This window comes from Phocoena sinus, chromosome 9, assembly GCF_008692025.1.
Source record: "Phocoena sinus isolate mPhoSin1 chromosome 9, mPhoSin1.pri, whole genome shotgun sequence".
Taxonomy (NCBI): Eukaryota; Metazoa; Chordata; class Mammalia; order Artiodactyla; family Phocoenidae; genus Phocoena; species Phocoena sinus.
Genome location: NC_045771.1, coordinates 19,797,331 through 19,812,721, shown reverse-complemented (window position 1 = coordinate 19,812,721; position 15,391 = coordinate 19,797,331). Strand labels below are relative to the sequence as shown.

Here is a 15,391-nt window from a genome sequence, read left to right as displayed (position 1 = left end):
ATGCACAAAAGTTTTAAATTTTGATGAATTCCAGCTTATCTATTTTTCCTTTTGTTGCTGATGCTTTTGGTATCATACATAAGAATCCACTGCCAAATCTAAGGTCATAAGGATTTACCCCCTATGTTTTCTTCTAAGAGTTTTATCTCTTACATTTAGGTCTTTGATGCATTTTGAGTTAAATTTTATGTGTGCTTCAAGGTCTGAACGGGTGGTATCCTCCCCGCTCCCAAAATTCATATGTTGACTCCTAACCCTCAACGGTGATGATATTAGAAGGTGGGGGCTTTTGGAGGTGATTAGGGATTAGTGTTCTCATAAACGACACCTCACAGAGATCCCTAGCCTCTTCTACCATGTGAGGGCCCAACGAGTAGGTGCTGTCTAAGAACTAGGAAGAGGGCATTCCCTGTGAAACAACCATGATGACACCTTGATCTCGGACTTCCTAAGATTCAGAACTGTGAGAAATAAATTTCTGTTGTTTATAAGCTACTCAATCTGTGGATGGACTAAGACAGTGTCCAACTTCATTCTTTTGCAAGTGGATATCCAGCTTTTCTAGCATCATTTGTTGGAGAGACTATTCTTCTCCCATTGAATAATATTGGCACCCTTGTAGAAAGTCAGTTGATTATAGATGTATGGGTTTATTTCTGGACTTACAATTGTATTCCATTTATCTATGTGCTTATCTTTTTGCAAGTACCACACTTTTGATTACTGTAGCTTTTTGGTAAGTTCTGAAGTCAAGAAGTCTGTGTCCTCCAAACTTGCTATTTTTTTCAGGATTGTTTTGGCTATGTGGGATTCCTTGCAATACCATATAAATTTTAGGATCAGTTTTTCTAATTCTGCAAAAAGACCGTTGAAATTTTCATAAGGATTGCATTGCATCTGTAGATAGCCTTAGGGAGTATTGACATCTTAATGATATTAAGTCTTCCAGTCCATGAACACAGGATGACTTTCCATTTATTTAGGCCTTCTTTAATTTCTTTCAGCAAAGTTTTGTAGTTTTCAGTGTATAAGTCTTTCACGTCCTTGGTTAAACTTATTCCTAAATATTTTATCCTTTTTGATGCTATTGTAAATGGAATTGTTTTGTTAATTTCCTGTTTGGATGGTTTATTGCTAGTGTCTAAAAGCACTATTGATATTTTTGCCTTGCTATTGTGTCCTGCAACCTTGCTGAATTCATTTATTAGCTCTAATAGTTTTTAAAATTTTCTTTAGGATTTCCATATGTACAACCATGTTGTCTACAAATAGAGATGGTTTTACTTCTTCCTTTCTAATTTGAATGCCTTTCATTCTTTTTTTTTTTTTTTTTGCCTAATTGTTCTGGCTAGAATTTCCAGATCTTTGTTGAGTACAAGTGGCAAAATGGACATCATTGTCTTGTACCTGATCATAGCTGGAAAGCTTTCAGTTTTTCACCATTGAGTATTAGCTGTGGGTTTTTAATAAACATCCTTTATCACATTGAATAAATTCCCTTCTATTTCTAGTTTTCCAAGTGTTTCATCATGAAAAGGTTGTTGGATTCTGTCAAAAGCTTTTTCTGTATCAACTGAGGTGATCATGTGTTTTTTCCCCTACTGCCTGCATCCTTAGCCACTAGGTCCAATTACCTTTCTCTCTCTCTCTCTCTCTCTCTCTCTCTCTCTCTCTATATATATATATATATATATATATATAAGTTCTTTAATTTTATAGCCTGCTTTTTGCACTTACACCATGAACATCTTCTCTTCATTAAAACTCACTGAAACTGTGATTTCCAATGGCTATATGTTATAATATATCTATCCTCTTGTGGACATTCCATAATTTATTTAATACTTCTGTTTTAAAATTTTCAGTATTTTTTCTGTATCCCTGTTTCTTTAGGATCAAAGTCCCTAGAACTGGAATTATTGGGCCAAAGGCAAGGAACACTAAAAGAAAAAAAAAATATATTTCCAACTTATTTAAAAAAAAATCACTGTGAACCTCTACCAGCTTATATCTGCTTAATCAAAGCAGTGGACATTCTCTGTGCTTGCTATTTCGTAACTCCAGGACCTCTGAGTTTGCTTTCTATCCGTCTCTGAAGTTCTTTAATCTCTACCTCTACTAAGGAGATCACTCACTGCCTTCCCTCCTTTTCAATATTTATTTTTCTTCTTGTTCCTCGATTTATGCACTTTCTATTCTTACTCTGATCGTTTTTTTTAGTTCATCTGCTGAATTAGTGACTAAGCCAGTAGAGTTGAATGCAGGACATATGAAAACTTAACAGTAAAAATATTAATAAAGCACAACTGTGCATCATTACCAACTATATTTTATTTAGCTTGGGAAGAAAAGGAATCTGCAATCTGGTCAGTGTTGCTTTTCGGTTTTTCTGTCTTTTCTTTATCAATATCCATTTGTGTGTTCCTGCTTGCATGTTTTTTAGGATTACCTGGAAATGTCAAAATAATCGAACTCACGCATTAAACGAATGTATAAACATTTAGTTTTAGAGAATACTAAAGAAAAGCATTTCTGTGTCTATTCATTTTCGCATTTTATTGGATTTTTCTTAACCACCTGTGTTTAAAGTAAAAACTTTGTATACAGACTTCAAGCACCGACCCTACTTAAATACACACCCCACATACGCACTTTGGCAATGTCAGATAAATTTGATTTAAAAAGTAATAAAATTCTAAAAACAAGGAAACTGGGAAAAAACCCACGATCAGAATAAATATAAATGAAGACATTAGGAGATTTCACCAAGTCGCGACTAGATGTTTTTCTGCGCGCCCAGGAAACGCGGAAGAAAACTACAGTACCCAGAATGCTTAGAGCGCGCGCCGGCCCTCTAAACTTGCTGCTTCAGTCCCGCCTCCTTCCTTTACCGATTGGATTATCCAGTTCCGTGACTCTGGATTTCTCTTCTCCCATTGGTGCACTCTCCAGAGGTCAATTACAGAGTTTACCCTCCGTTCCTTCTGGCTCAGCCGCTCTCCACCTTGTATCAAGATGGCGGCAGAAGGAGCTGGTGGGAAATACAGAAGCACAGTCAGCAAAAGCAAAGACCCCTCGGGGCTGCTCATCTCTGTGATCAGGTGAGGGAGGCAGGGTCAGGGGACGGGGGCAGCGGTTCGACCTCCGCTTTGGAAGGGAGAAGGGTTAGCTGGGTTCTACCCTGCTGACCCCTCCCTTCCCTCCTTGCCTCCCCTCAGCCCCTCCCAAGGGCCCCCACAGTTCTGCCTTTTTCTCTGGGGTTGGGCTAGAGGGAGGAGCCCTGCCTCGCAGTCTTTTCCTAATTTAGGGCCAGAGCTTCGCGTTAGGGTCCCAGGGCCCTAAAAGCACACTGTTTGGGACTTGGTAGAGAAAGCCAGGTGTGTTCACTTATTCATACATTTACTGATTGATAGCTTTCAGCACCGCTCATTGTGGAAGGCATCTTGTTCCCTGGGCTTCTGGGTGTCAGGCCCTGAAGTCCGGAGACTCCTGTCACGAGTTGCAGACTGTGTTCTCACACGTTGGACACCTCCAACCACCTGTGAATGGCCACAGCCTCAAATACAAGAGCCTGTAGTGAGCTGGTAGAAGGGCTGTGGGTTTGAAAGCACACATCCGTGTTTGATTTTTGTTCTGCCTTCCTATCCCGATCTAGTCTTTAAAAAACAAAACAAAACAAATTTCACGTTATCCTCTATGCATATCATTTTCCCAGACTATATATGGTGGGAGTAGGAGTGGTCGACCTTTTAGAGGCTCTTTTTTCTCTAAGTGAAATAAATTATAAGGGTGGAGAACCGTTTCAAACCCATTTCAATAAAATGAAAATAAAAAGAACGGAGGATGCGTATCTCTTGTTAGTAAATTGTTCAGACTCTGAAGTTGCTGCTTTGTCTGTCTGTTCAATTTGTATTCTTTGTGTTACCCGTCTTGCAACATTGTATTCATGATTACCTCCTCTTATCCTTAACCTCTACTTCAAATTCTCTCTCAAAGACTGTAGCTTTCCTGGTTGCTTTGGCAACAAGCCTCAAAAAGGAAAACCATTTTAGGCTCATGTTTATAAAATCTGAGCATCCCTGAAGATGTATCTGGTACCTGCCAGTTCTCTTCCGTGTTTCCTTGGACCTGTCATTTTGTCACAAAATAAATTACTTGTTAGTGATAGAGTCCACTGTCCTTTGAAAAGTTTGAATAGTTTAGCTTTATCTTTTTCTATCAACGAGCAGTTGTTTTTCCTTTTTGCCTAGTGAATGTTAAAAATTCTCCTTCAATTCCGTTCTGGTACGTAACAGGTGTCATTTCTATACTAAATTATGTATTAGCATAACACTATATTTTCATATTCATTCTATTAGCAATAAACAGCATTTATTGTTACAAGCATCTTTTAAATGGAAAAAAGACAATAGGTGGATAAGGGTTTGACCTGAGGACAGGGTAGGAGTATAGATGGGGAATAACCAAATCTCATCACTATTTGCAGCCATGGTACCAAATAGTTAAATGATTAATTTGTTAGAGGGATAGTCCACTTTAAAGCATTTAAAAGTCAAAATGATTTAAAGAAGTATAGTGTAATTGTAATGGAAGTGTTACATTTGGTGGATGGGTTATTTAAGTGCCTTGAGACTCAAATGAAATTCTTAACCATTTATAAAATACTGAATAAAAATATTTCAGGAGGGTCAGCTGTTTCAAAGGGTGGACTATGGGGTTTTGCAGAAGAGGTTCTGTTGTGATGCCATGCTTTGATGAGGGGACGCATGGTGTTTGGGACTGCGTCTTTTGGAGGCTGCTGCTAACCACAGCTTTTGGTTTTAAGTTTTGCCCCTGGCCCTTTAAAATGGAACTAATTGGGTGGACAGAGTCCTAATTACCTGCTGATGTACTATTTGGACACACAAGGTACCCACACAGCATTTTCCTACTTTTCTGTTGATTCACCCCCCGCCCCAACCTTTTGTTTGGTGTGAAGTTGGGGCAGGCAGCCCTTCTAAATAGGAAACAAGCAAGATGGCATTTTGGAGATGTTATTTTATTTTTGTGAGGTCTTGTCAGGTTTTTAATTGGGAAATGTGTCTACCACTTACTGTTAGGTGATTTACTTCCCAGTTACATGTGACTCTCTTCTCTTTATAAGTTGGCCTTTAATAGCTGGTTTAATTTGGAAGACAAACTTGGGCTGTGACTTGAGGAGACCTCATTGAAACCTCGGAGCGGAGCTTTTGTCGACAGACTCTGCTCACAGATGTCAAGGAGGTTTGAAGGCAGTTAAAGGCTCACATTGTCATCAACTTTTATGTCGTCACAGAAGTTGGAGTTTCAAAAACTTGGTAAATCCTTTATGGTAGACACCTGTTAAATCCCCTTCCTCCTCAGAGTATTTTGGTCAGCCCTGTATTTAATTCAAAGTAAACTTTGATGAAGGAGTCCACGTTTTGATCAGAACTTTGAACAAACAGCTTTGAGGTCCATGCCACAGACTGTGGCAGGAAGGGAGTGTGGTCACTGTTCAGAGCAGAGTCCTCGGAGTCCTCCGAGTCGTTAGGGAATTAGTGTTGATGGAGAGGAGCACTAACTCCTCTCCATCTGAGCCTGTCTCATAATGGTTTTTAGGATTTCCAGCTTTGTACCCTGGGGAGTCTTGACTCTAGTGATGCAGTACTGTTTGAAAATTACTGTTGGTATATCTGGAAACTAAACACTTTCTGGAAGCCCTGGGGCATCTGGAAGCATATATGGATGTAATGGGCAAAAGAATTCCCATTTTTCTGGCTAAACGCACAGAATTGATACCTTGGGAACCCATGTCTAAGTTTCTAACCTCGTGTAATTTTTAGCATTGAAATTTCTTAAAGGCTTTGAGGTATATAGTTTTAATTTGGGGTGATAACGATCAGGTTTTTTCCAAGCCATTTCTTATAGATAAATGTTGTCAGAATCTTCAGTGGGAGGTTCAGTATAGGTAGTAGAGCCTTACTGTATTATCCATGTAAAGTGACCTTGGACTCATTACTTAAAAACCCCTGTGTCTTAGTTTGTCATTTGTAGAATGGGATAATCATACAATGTGCTCTGGGTTTTCGAAAAATTAAATAAGAGTATGTAAAAGTGCCTCACAGTTTGGCACAGAGAAGGCACCCAAATGTTCATTTCCTCCTTTCCAGGAGCCCCAGCTTCTCTGGTTAGAAAGTTGATTTGAGTAAGTTTGCCAGATAGCAACCAGGATATAATTTTCCTTCAGAAATATCCTTGCTATGTTGACTAGAATGTTTGATGCCAGTTGACAGAATGTTCTCTTTGTAACTAAGAAACCTTGTATAGCTGACTTAAGATGGTAATTCTTTGATAATTTGAGACTCAGCTAAAGAAGCTAGATTTAAATATATCTATGCTTATGTGTGTATATGAAACATGTAAAATATGAACAGACATAAAATGTAAAACATTTATTAAAGATAAAAAGACTATAAACAAGCAAACCGAAGGGACCATGGTCTCTTTGCCTAGATAACCCTCGTTGCCATTAAAAAATTATATATGTGATTTTCTAAAATTATATGCATAATTTAAAAAAATTAGTTACATATTTAGAAAATTCAGATATTTCAAGAGGTACAAGATAAAAAGTAGACTTTCCCCCCCGTTCGTCTCCCTCCTGAAACATACCCCTTTTAAGTGTCCTGAGGGAAATATATAAGACTGTATTTGAGTATGTGTGAATGTATAATCTTTAAACAAAATAGTGTATATTCTTTAATGTATTAATATCTAATATTGTTTATGAGTTTATATGCACTTAAGGAATATTCATAAAAATTATATATTCTATGTGCTTTAAACAAATGGGATCATACTATGTGCACTTTTGAACCTTTGTTCATTTGTTTTTATCTTGGAGATCTTTTCTAGCAGCACACGTTGATCTTATTCATTGTTTTTAGTGTCTAGGTAGTATTCTGTCACATGGATACACCATAGTCTATTTAATTGGTGGCCCGTACCCCCCCACTTTTTAACACATACTTTTGGTTTTATTTTTTGTTCTGTTAAAAATATGTTGCAATGAGCATTCTTGTACATTGGGCAGTATATCCCAATTTAGAGTATATGTGCATTTTGAGTATATGTGCTGATTTGAGCATTTTGAGTATATATGCTGATCCCAATTTAGAGTATATGTGCATTTTGTGTTTTGACAGAGCCAAAATGTCCTCCAGAAAGACGGTAATTGACATCCCCACAAGTGGTGTATTAGAGTACCTGTTTTCCCGTGCTCTTGCCAGAAACCGAGTATTTTTGATGATTGTCTCTGTTAACTCTCCTCTACTGCATGATTAAGAGGCAAGTGTTTGCCCCACTGTCGTTTAGACAGTGCTGTTGCATGTATGTGGATATATGTGATTTGAAAATATTTTTTCCTGGTCTGTGGCTTTTCTTCTTATTCTCTAGGCAGAGAATTCGTCTTGTCCAGAGCAGAAGTTTTTAATCTTAGTAAAATCCAGCTTATCGCTTGTTTCTTTCACGGATGGTGTGTAGCTAAAAAGTCATTGCTGTACCCAAGGTCATCTCAATTTTCTCCTATGCTAACTTCTAGGTGTTTGATATTTAGGTCTCATACTCATTTTGAATTAATTTTTGTGAAGGCTGTAGGATCTCTGTCTAGATTGATTTCTATTTTGGTGACTGTCCAGTTGTTCTCACACCATTTGTTGAAAAGATTATCTTTTCTCCATTGTTGGATATATGTGAGATCTTCACCAACATTCTATGCTTTTTGTTCTCTTTCTATGCACACTTGTCATTGTAACTTTTCCCATTTTCCTTTATAAAAATCGTATCACATAGACTTGTTAAAAAAAAGTCATCAAAGAGAAACATTGTCCAAAAATCCTGTTTCCCAAAATACTGTTTTTGTTTTTAAGGTTTTTGTGTGGATCCTGTCCCGGTACCTACAGGGCTTAACGGTTGTAATTATAACAAAGTTAACACTTTTTTTAGCATAACAAAAGAATATAAATATCTTTGTATGAATATTTTTAAAGTGGTAGAAAATTACAGAGAAGGAAATATAAGTTACTCATATTCACCCAGAATTAACCATCGTTAATATAACTTTGCTTTCAGCTTTTAAAAATCATTGCATTATTATAAAAATAGTACATACTCATTATAAAGTATTCAAACAATGGAAATGCAGAAGAATGTGAAGATGAAAGTAAAAAATATTTTTGCAAACTTTATCCTCCATAAGTTACCATCATTGATATTATGTGAGCCTAATTTTAGATCTCTCTGTGTGTGTGTCTCTCTCTCTGTATGAGATGTTGGATGGATATGTTGGATGGATAGATAGAAATATTTTAAAAGATAAATATGGGATCCTACTCTGTGTGCTAAACTTAACACGATAACTTAATGTCTCCGTTTTTAAGGTATACATACATATAGTAAAGTGCACATATATTAAGTATATGGCTTAATGAATTTTTGCCTGTGTAACCATTACTCGTGTCAAGATAGAGAACACTTCCAGCATCCCTGTCAATTTTTTTCCAGTTCAGTTTTTTTGTAAGGATATCCTGTGGTTCCAACACCATTTGTTTAAAAGACTTCTTTTTTCACTGAATTTCTTTGGCACCTCTGTCAAAAATCAGGTGGCCAGTGTGGAGCTATCAATATTTCTTGACTCTCTAGTGTGTTCAATTCATCTGTTTATCTTAATGACAATTCTACACAGTCTTTATTACTGCTTTTATAAGTCTTGGAGACAGTGTAAGTCTTCCAACTGTGTTCTACTTTTTCAAAGTTTTTTTGGCCATTCTAGGTCCTTTGCATTTCCATATCAACTTTAGAATTAGCTAATCAATTTCTAGAATAAAACCCGCTGGGATGTTGGTTGGGATTGCATTGAATGTCCTGATTAATATGGGATAATTGACGTCTTAACAGTATGAGTTTTCCGATCCATGAACAGGGTATCTCTCTCCACTTAACTCCTCTCAGCAATTTTTCTGTAGATTTCAATGTGTAAGTCCACATATTGTTTGTCAGATTTACCTTTAAGTAGTTTAAGACACTTCAAGTTGTCCCACAGCTCACTGAACGCTGATGTTCTCCCCCTGCCCCCTTTTATTTTTTTGATTTATTTTTCTTGGTGGGTTTTTATTTTTTGGTATAGTTTCTGTTGCTGTGTGTTAAGGTTTACTAATTTTTTCTGCAGTTCCTAATCTGCTGTTAATTCCATGTAATGTAATTTTTATTAGATTGTGGTTTTGCTAAGAAGTTTGATTTGGGTATTTAAAAAATATCTTCAGTCTTTCCTATAGCTTCTTGAACATATGGAATACAGGTGTTATAACTGTTTAAATGTTCTTTGCTAATTTTATCATCTGTTGTCATTTTGGGGTTAGTTTTGGTTGATTAATTCCCCCTCCCCCGCCCCCCGCCCCCGTGTGCCTTGCCACTTTTTGGATGCTAGATTTTGTGAATTTTATTTACCTTGTTGGGTACTGATATTGGATATCTTTGTTTTCCTATAAATATTCTTGAGCATTGTTCTGGGATGTGGTTGTTACTTGGAAACAGTGTGGCCCTTTAAGGTCCTGTTTTAAATTTTGCTAATTGGGAGCAGAGAAACATTAGTTTAGGGCCATTTTGTCTCAGTACTATGGCAAAATCCTTCTGAGTACTCCACCCAGTGCTCTGTGAGTGATGAGATTTTTCACTCTGGCTGTGTGTGATTTCAGATAATTGGTCTCGCAGTGCTTTCAGGTGGTTCTTTTTGTGGCCTTGAGTCGTTTTCTACCACGCATGCTCAGGGGAAGACTCCAGGGAGCTCCTCCGCAGATCGCCAGGGTGCTTTGGGTAGCTCTCTCCTCTCCGGGACTCTGCTCTGCAAATTCGAACAGCTTTCATGTCCAAGGTTTTGAAACCCGTTCTGTTTGTTGTTTCAGATGGGAGGGTAAATCTACTTCCTGTTATTTAATCCATTCCAGCAGTAGAAGTCTATCAGTGCTTCATATTTTAAAAAATATCTCAGGATATTAATCGTCATGGGTCAAATTTTGGGTCGCCTATGCTCAGAGAGGAAGAATAAGGTAACCAGATGTGCTACATGAAGTTGTGGCGCGAAGGTGAGCTAGGTATCTCAGCGCTTATGGTCTTTCTGATTTTGCAGTATTTTACAGAGTATTTAATGAAACAGTTCATTTCGTATGGTACTTTTTCAGGAACTTTTCCTCCAGAACTCTTAGAAATGCCTAGGAACTAGTTTGCATCTGTTTATATACTTATTTTAAAAAATGTAGTTCTTTTTATTTAATGCCTGTGATGGTATTGTTTATTGAGGTCTAGTGTGGCTGGTAAATGGGTTTTCTTTGGGTGACATAGTACTTAGACTCTTTCTGTTGGTTTTGTTTTTGTTTGCGTTGGGACGCTTGCAACCTGTGCTGGCCTTTTGCAGTTTGCAGTGGTGAGCTCTGCTTCCCTATTGTCTTTTTTTGTTTGTTTGTTTGTTTTTTGCGGTACGCGGGCCTCTCACTGACGTGGCCTCTCTCGTTGCGGAGCACAGGCTCCGGACGCGCAGGACCAGCGGCCACGGCTCACGGGCCCAGCCGCTACGCGGCATGTGGGATCCTCCCGGACCGGGGCACGAACCCGTGTCCCCTGCATCGGCAGGCTGACTCTCAACCACTGCGCCACCAGGGAAGCCACCTATTGTCTTTATTTATTTATGGCTGCGTTGGGTCTTCGTTGCTGCGCACGGGCCTCTCATTGCGGTGGCTTCTTTTGTTGCGGAGCACGGGCTCTAGGCGCGCGGGCTTCAGTAGCTGTGGCTCCAAGGCTCTAGGGCACAGGCTCAGTAGTTGTGGTGCACGGGCTTAGTTGCTCTGCGGCATGTGGGATCTTCCCGGACCAGGGCTCAAACCCGTGTCTCCTGCATTGGCAGGCGGATTCTTAACCACTGCGCAACTAGGGAAGCCCTACCCTATCGTCTTATACTCTGCTGCTCCATACGTTTTTGTTAACTGCTTTCAAGCTATGAAATGAGTTACGACCTTGGTCTTCATGGTAGCCGGTCATTTGTGGTTTTCACCTTGAAAAACACTGAGACTCACCATTTAACAGGAAGTTATAAGGGAGAATTCTCGTGTTATCATTTGACATTGTAAGAAAAATAAGTATCTCAAGATCCTTAGAAACTTTTCTGACTTTCATTTATTCTTTTAAAAGTTTTTATAAAGCCTTTGCAAAAAATACCGTGGCACATAATTCAGGTGTTTTTCTGTTGGAAACTTGGTGCCTTATTGTACTGAATATTACGGGAGACATTATTTTGTACTCAAAATGTCAGTTGAGAGCTTGTTAGAAATGCAGACTCTTAGGCGCCACCTGAACCACCTAACCTGAATCTGCTGTTTAACAAGAGTCTCAGGTGAGTCTAATAAATGTTAGTTTGAGTAGCCCTTAGGACATAATTTGGGAAAATACAAGAAACCAAGTAGCATTGTTAGCTTGTTTTTAGCTGAGATAATGGTATGGCCATTTTTCTTTTTAAAAAGTACTCTTCTTGGGCTTCCCTGGTGGTGCAGTGGTTGAGTCCGCCTGCCGATGCAGCGGGCACGGGTTCGTGCCCTGGTCTGGGAAGACTCTGCATGCCGCCGAGTGGCTGGGCCCGTTAGCCATGGCTGCTGAGCCTGCACGTCCGGAGCCTGTGCTCTGCAACGGGAGAGGCCACAACTGTGAGAGGCCCGTGTACCGCATTTAAAAAAAAAAAAAAGTACTCTTCTTAACAGATAAATACTGAAATACATACCAGTAAAAATTATATCACTTCTGGGATTTGCTGCAAAATAAGAAGAAGATTGGAGTCAGTGAGAGTATAGATGAAACAAGATGGGAATGTGTTGATAATTGTTGAAGCTGGGTTTATTCAATGAGTCTCTTAATTTTTGTGTTTGAAAATTTCCATAAAAATTTCACATGTGTATGTATGTTTATAATATATGTATATGCTGGGGAGAGGGAAGGTGGTGGGAATGACAAGGTTCTGTAGGTTAATAACTTGCAGAAATGCTGCATAATATATTCCTCTTCTATCCACCCCACTCCTACCCAGACAACCTCCCGCCCAGAGGTACCTTGTACATTAACATATTAAAGTCTCCTGAAAATGACTGTTGTTAGGAAACCTTCAATTGGTGTAACCCAGAATTTCCAAAATAGCCTATTACTACATAATGTCTATTAATATCTTATAAGACACTGTTTCTGAGGAACTCACTAGAAACTCCTCATTAGGAAATAGCATACACGTTTAAAATGAACGAATGCTGTAATGCGTTGTAGTAACAAACATTCCCCAGGAGGTGAAAAATGAGATGACTGAAAATGGTGCTTTAAGGACATGGGGCTTAAAATGGGAGTGAAAGAGAGGTAGAGTTTGGTTCGGTAAGGGTGGGGGAGATTTTAAGTTGACTTTGTCAACCCTAGACTGTTGTATGCTTTTGGTAGAGGTGATTTTACTTAATTTTGGTAATGGCCTTCTCTGTTGGCTACAAGATTGATACTTTTGGTCGCCACAGTGTTTTATATAACCGAGTTAATTGAAATATAGAAAAACTGCATGTGTCAGGTGTAGTAATTGGCCCTAAGCACTGTCTGAAGGAAGATGCCAGTGAAATTTTCAATTGACTTTAAAGCAGAAATTGTCTACTGTCACTTGATATTAAGTGAATCTCTTTGTAGTGAATTAGGGAATGTTATTTTTATGCATCAGAAAACTTTTTCAGAGGGACTTGTCATTATGAATCACTATCAATTGGGATGGGATTCGCTATCAATTGGGATGGGATTATCTTGTATTTTGTGGGATCTAATAAGACAATTCAGAAACAAGCAATTGCAATGTCTAATTGAATATAATAAAATCTGATTTAAAAGTGTAATGTAGATTTGGTTATGCTTTGAGTGAAGCCATATCTTATGTGATTGTATAGTGATACACATCTATTTAATGTGTAATTTTTTTTTTTACAAAACTCAGAATTATGAGTTTTTATAGTTCATTGGAAGCCTTTGTAGGCTATTCTTATACAAAGGGGTCTGCTTCATTTAATAGGCTTTGAAGACCACTTCTCAACTTGTTTGGTTAGGGTGCATAGTCATAGTAAACTCTTTTCCTCCTTTTCAGTTTGTACTTTCACACTACTCGGTACTGTATTTAGTGTCCCTCCTGACATAATAGGTATATTGTTACTGTCAGGCATTTCTTAGGATGGCTGTTACATATTTTTGAAGAAAAGAAAATCTGACTCACACTGAAATAACGGCTAAGTGGATCTAATTGTGTAACCTAATATCTTCTAGTTGAAAGCAGCTTGGAAAAGAAAATAGAATTCACGTTTTCAAGAATCATGTCAGCTCTAGACTCTTTATTTCTTGTGTTGGGATCAATAACAAAAAGGAATACTATGTTCTAGAAAGATCAGTAAGTTAATTGTTCATTTTCGTCCTACTTGGAGTGAGGTTCAGAAACTAGTTAACCCTTGAATATTTGTTGAGAGTTTAAAAATACTCAGTTTGGGCCTTATGATAATATGTTAGAATATGTTGTAAAGATGACTCCTGCTTTTTCCATTATGCAATTTAAAAAATTCATAAGAATTGTCCTAAAAAGAGAGAAGGTGGTACTGATTGAGGGATTCAGGTGCTTGATGAGTAAAAAGTGCAGGGGCTCAGTGACATGTAGTTTATCTGCTAAGGGGCCCACTTTGAGTACTTCCCAGAATGGGGATCACCGAGGAGGTTTGATTCTTACTGTAGATTTTGATCTATAGAGCTGTAGCTTCCTGGTAAGTGATTTCTGGATATGTGGAGCCTTGTAATTAGTTTCTGTAAGTTGCCTGAAGTGATTTCCATTAATTGTTTAATCTTTATCATTCCTGGAGGAGAGGTCACTGGATGCTAACAAGGAATGCCCTTAGAAGACAATTAAGTGTATTAACTGTTTTCAGAAAGCCTGACTTAAGGCTGATTATTCTGCAGGTGTCGCCAAAATTCAGGTGTATTATGTTAAATATTTCTTATAGCAGGTTAATTAGTTGTCTGAGACTCTGTTAGGCAGGTAACTCTTCTTGGGGAAGAATCTGTTGCTGTGGTTAAGGGGGGGATTACTGATAACATCTGCCTTGAGATTTTACCCAACCAGAATAACACCTCCTGTGTTTTATAGGGTGGTGTATTAGTCTGTTCTGGCTGCCATAACAAAATACCATAGACTGGGTGACTTAAACAACAAATTTTCTCACAGTTTTGGAGGCTAGAAGTCTAAGATCACGGTCTTGTACCATCAGGGTTGGTGTCTGGTGAGGCCTCTCTTCTTGGCTGGTAGATGGCCACCTTCTCGTGTTTCCTCAGATGGCCCTTCCTCTGAGTGTGTGGGGAGGGAGAGGGCTCTTGTGTCTCTTCCTCTTTTTAGAAGGACACCAATTCCATCGCGTTAACGCCCTGCCTGTATGACCTCACTTAATCTTTTTTTTTTTTTTTTTTTTGCGGTACACGAGCCTCTCACTGTTGTGGCCTCTCCTGTTGCAGAGCACAGGCTCCGGACGCGCAGGCTCAGCGGCCATGGCTCACGGGCCCAGCCGCTCTGCGGCATGTGGGATCTTCCCAGGCCAGGGCACGAACTGGTGTCCCCTGCATCGGCAGGCGGACTCTCAACCACTGCGCCACCAGGGAAGTCCCTCACTTAATCTTTATTACCTCTCTTCTAGGTCCTGCCTCCAAATACAGTCACGTTGGGGATTAGGGATTCAACATATGAATTTTGTGGTGGTAGGTGGTGTGTGTGTCACAATTCAGTCCATAACATATGGTACCCTGGCCACTCTAATTTGTTAAAATACCCTAAAATGCTTCCAGAGTGACAGTCTGGCAGTCTTGAGGCTCAGGCAAGAGCCCTGGTCAGGCTAATTTTTCACAACTGGTTGTCAGTCTTACTACATGCTTTTCTGTCTTACAGTGTTTAACAGTCCTCTATTGGCCCTCCAATATTGAATACTTGTACTGTGGACTCTCTTCAGAGAATTTGTCTGGTCAGCTTGAACTGTCAAAAGGCTTGCTCAGAGGAGGAAGTTAATGAAACATGATTTGTTCCATTTAGTCCTTTAAATTCTCTAAATTCTATTCTTAGATTAAAATCATTGGAAAGCTTAATACTTTGCACTATATTCAGAGTCTTTGAAAATCTCTTAGGTCCGATTTGTGTTTTAATGTTACGTTCTTGAAGGGACTTATAAGAAATGGCCATGTAAAATTTATTACTTTGTTTTTAGAAGGTTGTTGAGGACATTGGTCACTATATTGTGTAATGTCTTCTTTTATT

General features: G+C 38.7%; 1 protein-coding gene across 2 annotated transcripts in view; it reads left to right on the top strand.

The window, feature by feature from the left end:
• Positions 1–2,997: 2,997 nt before the first annotated feature.
• Positions 2,998–15,391, top strand: part of EXOC4 (exocyst complex component 4) — an 856,192-nt gene continuing 843,798 nt past the window's right edge. For both annotated transcript variants that reach the window (XR_004351419.1, XM_032642974.1), the window contains exon 1: positions 2,998–3,101. Coding sequence is in view for 1 of the 2 variants with exons in the window: in XM_032642974.1 (XP_032498865.1) it covers positions 3,016–3,101 (86 nt within the window). In the remaining variant the exon portion in view is untranslated. The remainder of the gene's footprint in view (positions 3,102–15,391) is intronic.